At 44.4% G+C, this 6,445-nt stretch overlaps 1 protein-coding gene across 2 annotated transcripts in view; it reads left to right on the forward strand.

The window, feature by feature from the left end:
- OXSR1 (oxidative stress responsive 1) overlaps positions 1-6,445 on the forward strand; it is a 180,219-nt gene that overhangs the window by 28,958 nt on the left and 144,816 nt on the right. The window contains exon 2 of one of the 2 annotated variants that reach the window (XM_019508089.1): positions 1,989-2,101. The exons of the other annotated variant lie outside the window; for it this stretch is intronic. Within the exon in view, the coding sequence (XP_019363634.1) occupies positions 1,989-2,101 (113 nt within the window). The remainder of the gene's footprint in view (positions 1-1,988; positions 2,102-6,445) is intronic. 2 annotated transcript variants of the gene reach the window in all.

Genomic DNA, 6,445 nt, shown 5'->3' on the forward strand with positions numbered 1-6,445 from the left:
CCCCCCCCCCCCCCCCAAACTGACCAGTTTCATTCAATTTCTTACTGGGGCTGGCCCTCAAAATGGCTCTTTCAAATGGCAAGGCTGCTATAACAAGCGGTCGGAGCAAGCCCCAGGTTCTGTGCACACCTCTGCCTTGAACGCTGCAGTATCATCCAGCTTTGGATGTGATGGAAATGGCAAAGATCAAGAGATGAGCAGCACAATTTGGTTTGTGTGGGGGGTGGAAATGTGTGCCTGGGAGCAAGCTTTTAGGAGGAGAGCTTTAAGCACCGGGCATGCTTGGTTTGGAGAAGAGAGGTGCAAACAGAATCATGGATGAAATAAACCTCGACTGTGCTTCCTGGATATTTCTTTTTAATCTGAAATTACTGACTGTCCCTTGCAGTTGGCTCTCGTGCACAGCCGATGCAGCTGAAGGCTGTAACATCATGGCCTCCCTCTCCTGCGAGGCAGCTCTTTCCCACCGCTGAGCTGCCAGTAGCTGCGATTGCTGGCTGCATCTCTCATGAACTGTATTTATTGCTTGCAGCGAGAGTGTGCACGCGTGTGCCGAGTGTGCGTCTCAATGAGAGCACTCTGCCTTCCCATCCCCGAGGTCCTCCTCTCCTGGGACCTTTGCTGGGGAGAGGAAAGGGGCAGCCGAGAGAGGAAACACGAGGCTGGTTTTAAGGCGAGAGGGTATATGAGGAGGGTTGGTACATGGAGGCGGTGGTGTGACTGAGAGGTTAATGAACTCTACGGTCTCCTGGTATCTCTTCCTAGGATGTTTTCCTGGTGCGCTTTGTATCCAAGTCTGTGGGAAAAGAAGAGGGCTGTCTCCTTTGTGTCCAAAGCTCTTGGCAGATGCATGTTTGGCTGTTCTTTTGGGGTTAATTGAAATGGTTTTGGTTGTTCATGTAACTGTCGAGACTTTTCCTCTAGCCCCAAAGCATTCTAGTGCTGTGAACAAAACGAACTAGTCAAACGCAACAAACTTTTTTTACAGCTGGAATTACGTTTTTATTTTGTGTGCAAAATTCGTACAAAATACATTTTGTACAAAATGGGAAGATCTTGGGACTCTTTTTTTTTTTCCTACTCTCCATGAATTTGGATTGTTATGCCAATGGAGGCAGCCAAGAGTTGGGTTGAAAGTAAAATAGTCCAGGTGCCCCGTTAATGGAAGAACCCTGTTATTTCAGCGAGTCCTGGGAACCAGCAAATAACTCCTGTCTTATTACGGTTCTCTTATAAATCTGTCTAGAGCTTATTAACACCATCTGTCTCTCTTATACCAAAAGGATGCTGTTTAGTAGCTTAGACAGAATTTAAATCACCCTATTTAACTGAATTTAAACAAATTTTACACTAAATGGCTGTAAACAGCTTTTTTTAAATTTGAATTTCAATGTTCTCCTGTGGTGTTGCAACCCAGACCCTAAGGCTTTGTGCTGGTATCAGACAATTGGAGCTGAATGAATGAATGAATAGGCTCTAATGAAACAATCTAGTATTGTCTTCATTGCCCAAACAGGAGGAGCTGTGAAAAGAAACTTATAAATATTTGCAAAGTCTCTAATTGCAGTGTTGGTAGTAAAAATAAATAGATTCCTTCTAAAATATAAGGTGGGACATATTAGGTTAAAGAGATCCAGTGACAATATTTGCTCCCTGTCTAAGGGCTCAGTCTTGCCCTTCTCACTTCTAGAGTTGGACTACTTGGGTGAGTAAAGGCAAGATTTCTCTCTCATTTTGTCTATGCTGTTCTAATGATCTTAAATTTCTGCATTATTTCTGTTTTGCTAACCCAGCACTTCTATTATATGGATCCTGATTTTATGCAGAGCTTAACACCATGGAACTTCTTTCCAAGGGTCTGAATTCATCTGGTCTTCATCTTCAATTAGCAGTGGCCAGAGTTTGTAATTTTGGCATCTCTGACTTTGCCGTCCTGCAATGGGGGTATAGGAACAGGTGTTGACTGTGTGCATTTCTCTCTTCCCCAGGGAGCGGAGCAACTGCTGTGGTGCAAGCTGCCTATTGTATCCCGAAAAAGGAGAAGGTGGCAATTAAACGAATCAACCTTGAGAAATGTCAGACCAGCATGGATGAGCTTCTGGTAAACAGTGATGTGAATGGGTTTGGGAAAGCAATGATCCAGTTGGCCTAATCCACCGCTTGGCCCTGGGTTGCTTTTAACTTTCCAGAAGGGGCCATTTATCACCACGAGGGGCCCAAAGTACTGTGCTGTCCGGCTATTCAGACCTCCTCCCAGTAAAACCCCAAATGTTGCACATGATAGTTGACAAAGTACCAAGAGGCTGTAGATGGACCAAAAGCCTAGTGCTCTTTACAGTCACAGTACTTGTTTGCTGCGCCACTCTGACTCTTGTCTGTCTTGTTTCCCCGTGTTGCATCAGTTCAGCTAATGCTCACTCCCAAGCACTAGGCTCCCCTTGACTTCTCTTCCCCTTCTACAGCCATGATCTTGGGACCATATCCTCTCTTCATTTTAACAGCTTCTGCGCAGTTGGTGGTCCCTGTCTTCCAGTCCTTGTGAGTCTTCCCAAGTCCCTGTGTCACAAACTGGAAAGTGAGATTATTAACGTTTGAGTAATTGCCAATTTCAGCTAAAAGGGTCATGTTCGAAAGCTCTGCATTGGAGACTTGGCATGCAATTTTAGATAAAATGTCTTCTAATTACTTATCTTAATCTCCAGTTGACCCATTCCTCAAAATACCTCTGTTTTTATCTTATAATGAATAGGATTGCAATGAATTGCTGTTTTCTTCTCTCATAGGGTTCTAATTATGTGACCTGATTTAGTGCCAGTCCTTTTGCAGACTTGTTTGCAGGACTGCTGTGAAGATGAAAATTCATGCTTCAAGATGTCTCTAAACCTCAGTCATTTTAAAATAAAATGTAGTGGTGAATTAGATGGATAGTTTGAGTAAAAACAGGAATGAAGGGACCTTTTTCTGCACCTGTAAACGGAAAAAACGGACTTTAAAAAGTCAGCTAGTAGCTACATGTATTCAAGAAAACAGGCATCAAAATGGATCCGGAAGACAGTAATTTGTATGTTGTGAATGAGGGTAGACTTATTTAGGCATAATGTCCTATTGCTTGAATGCAGTTATGTCCCTGGGTGAGAACAAAGACAGCCATAGATAACAAAAGAAACATTTCTTCCCTGGTGAGAACAGTAAATCTCTTAAAGTGTCAAATTCAGAAAAAGATGTTGTTCAGCACTCCTTGCTCATTACAGGAGATGTCAAGTAGGGTGGAGAGTGCTGTGTCCCATGGCAGTGGGAGAAGATGGTCCTCCACAATCATGAAGGACCCATGAAGTTTAAGTAGAGACCCCTAAAAGGGTATGACCCCCCCCACTAAGATGGCGTCTCAGTTTTCTCTAAAAGCTGAACCCCTTTTAAAATCTCCCTTATTGCTGAAAATGTAGGCTGCCTTCTCTTCCTCCCTTATGGGTTCATCCATTCCCTGTCCTTCATGTGGTATCTTTAGGCTTTCTAAGGTCTCTGGAGCAAGGACCTACCAAGGGGTGGACAAATCTGGGGTAACATGCACTTCCCAAAACGTCTCCTTACAACATATTTCAGTTTTATTCTGATCATTCAGAGTATTGCTATCTTTATAAATGTCCCATCCCTTTTGTCCATTTAAGTTCTTGGCTCTAGTGATCTTCGGTGCCAGCAAATTCCATAGTCCCACTCTGTAAAGAAGGATTTTTTATTTGTAAGCTTTGAATTTATGGCCTTAAATGTCCCATTGTTTATGTGTTTTGACTGAGATGGGGAGAAGAGATCCTCCCATCACTCTTCTTGTATCATGTGTTGCTTTTTTTATCTTGTGTGTCCTTTTTGTTGTTCTTCTCCAATGTTAATAGTCCCAGTGTTTTCAGTCTTTCAGATAAGTTATTTCTGTCCCCTTTAGAAGTCTAGTAGCTCTTGCTTGAACAACTTTAGTTATGCAGTGTCAACATTTGTATTTGTAGGGTTTCTTTAGCACGACAGCTGAAGTTTTGGCAGGCTGAAATGGACTTGAGGCATAAATACAGTGAAAAGAAATGCAAAAAATCTTTCCTGCCCTACCCTATACCCCTAGTTCACAGCAGCATCAACGGTCTGGCATTTTACTAGCTCCATTATCCTTCTGCTGCACCAATGGGGGGATCTGAGCACAAAAGCCAGCTTACAACAAGCATTCCAGTCTGTCCCCAGGCAGCAAAATCCATGGTTTTGTGTTGGAAAGTACTGCCTGCTCTGTGAGCTGGGACAGAAAGGGAATATAGGTTTCAGACTCTAATTTTGTAGAGCACTCTGGACTGTTAGACTTCACTGGTAGTGGGAAGGGGAGATGCTTATTCCCAGAATCTGCCTGGCAAAATGGGCACAATAGCATAGATCAGAGGAACCATGCTGCTGTGTTGTGTGGTTTCCTGTATGACCAAGCATTCTTTTTTTTTTCCTCTGGCCCAGTAGAGTTGGGATTTTTGCAGAACTAATATTTGGTGACAAGTTTGCTGAAGGTGAGGGGGAACAGAAGAAGTGAAGGTTGTTTTTACAGTATCAGCTGAATCGAGGCGTTTTACTCTAGCTGTGTTGTAATACATAGCTTTGAAAAGGGATTGAATGAAGGGGAGTCCAAGAGAGGACCCATGGAGGATCTTTATGGAGAGGTATGAGTAAGCAGGGGTAGCGATAGGATTTGGCTGGTTGAGGCTTCTGATCCTTAGGTCTCAAAATACACACGGGCCATGCAAGTGTCTGGGTGTGTAGCACCTGCACCTTGCCTGTGGTGGCTGGAAGCGCTCTCAGCAGTAACACAGCACTCCTCTAGAGCAGTGTTTCTCAACTACTTGAAGGTCATGTAAGTGGGACTTCAGCTCATTGCCTTATTGAAGGGGAAAAAGAAAAGTCCGTAGTTTGCACTTCAAATAGATGAATCAGCAGATATCTCAAACAGTGCAGTGTTGTGGGGTTTTGTTTTTATCATGGTGGGACCCGGGTTTTTTGACAAAATGGTTGGTGGGACGTAAGGTGCAAAAGGTTGAGAACTGCTGCTCTAGAGCTGTGGAGTGGTGTTTCCGCGTGTTATAGCAGTTTTAATGACAGAATAGCAGCCTTGCTGCCTCAAGAATCGGTACAGAAAAAAGAGCAAAATAAATCCAAGATACTATAGCTGTTTGGCAGAAGAAGTGCTGATTGCTGTAAAGGAAGTCTGCAAGCAGGGATATGATTAAGAAGTGGGGGTTAACATGGAAAGCAAACAGCTTAGGCAGGTGAAGTTTATTTCTGGCCCTCCTCCTTTCATGGTTTTGGAAGTCACTGGCTAGATCTGTACCTCCATTTTTCAACCTCCTCCTTTTTACCTCCTTTTTCACTGGAGGGTTGTTAACCTTTTGAAATCCTCTGGCAATACACATGTTAAAAGCAGAGTACTCTAATGACTTTTCCAGCCAGCTTTCCCCACTCTCTGGGATGTGGTTATGATGGGGGGGAGAACACTGCCTTGTCTGTGCGGAAAATGTTGCCCCTTGTTGCTTATTGTCAAAAGTGACACGGGCTCTTGGGATCCTAAACGTTGCTTGGACTCGGTGGGATGAAGATTTCTAGGTCATCTTCAGGGACTTCTCCCCAGTGTCTCTGCCACTGCCTGCAGAGAATTTCATGGCTGGGCTCACTGAAAACATCATCCCAGGGCATTGTGCCAGCTCCAGTGCCTCTGGACCAGTGCTGAAGTGACATGATCTGCCTCCAAATAGCAGAGGCAGAGCACGCTGTGACCAAGTCATTGTCCTCAGAAAGGGACTGTTCTTGCTACTTTTGAGGTGGATGCAATACAGCAGTGCGCAGGCAATCCAGGAAGTTTTTTTGAAGAGTGTTGGAGACAACTTTCTGGTGCAAGTGCTGGAGCAGCCGGCTAGGGGCCATGCTTTTTTTGACCCACTGCTCACAAACAGGGAAGAATTGGTGGAGAATGTAGTATAGTGGATGGCAACTTGGGCAGCAGTGACCATGAGATGATTTGAGTTCAGGATCCTGAGGGAAGGAAGGAGAGCAACAGAGTAAGGACCCTGGACTTCAGAAAAGCAGACCTGGACTTGCTCAGGAACTTGTAAACAGGATCCCCTGGGAAGCCCGACTGAGGGGAAGAGGAGTCCAGGAGAGCTGGCTGTACTTCAAAGGAGCTTTACTGAGAGTGTCTGAACAGACTATCCCAAAGCACGGGAAGACTAGCAAGTATGGCAGAAGACCAGCTTGGCTTAGCAGGGAACTCTTCAGTAAACTAAATCACAAAAAGGAAGCGTATAAAAAGTGGAAACTTGGGCAAATAAATAGGGAGGAGTAGTTTCATAGTTTCATAGATTTAGGGTCGGAAGGGACCTAGTAGATCTTCTAGCCCGACCCCCCGCCAGGGCGGGAGAACAACAAAACCCCAAAA

This window comes from Gavialis gangeticus, unplaced genomic scaffold (assembly GCF_001723915.1).
Source record: "Gavialis gangeticus isolate Ggan-Ray unplaced genomic scaffold, GavGan_comp1, whole genome shotgun sequence".
Taxonomy (NCBI): Eukaryota; Metazoa; Chordata; order Crocodylia; family Gavialidae; genus Gavialis; species Gavialis gangeticus.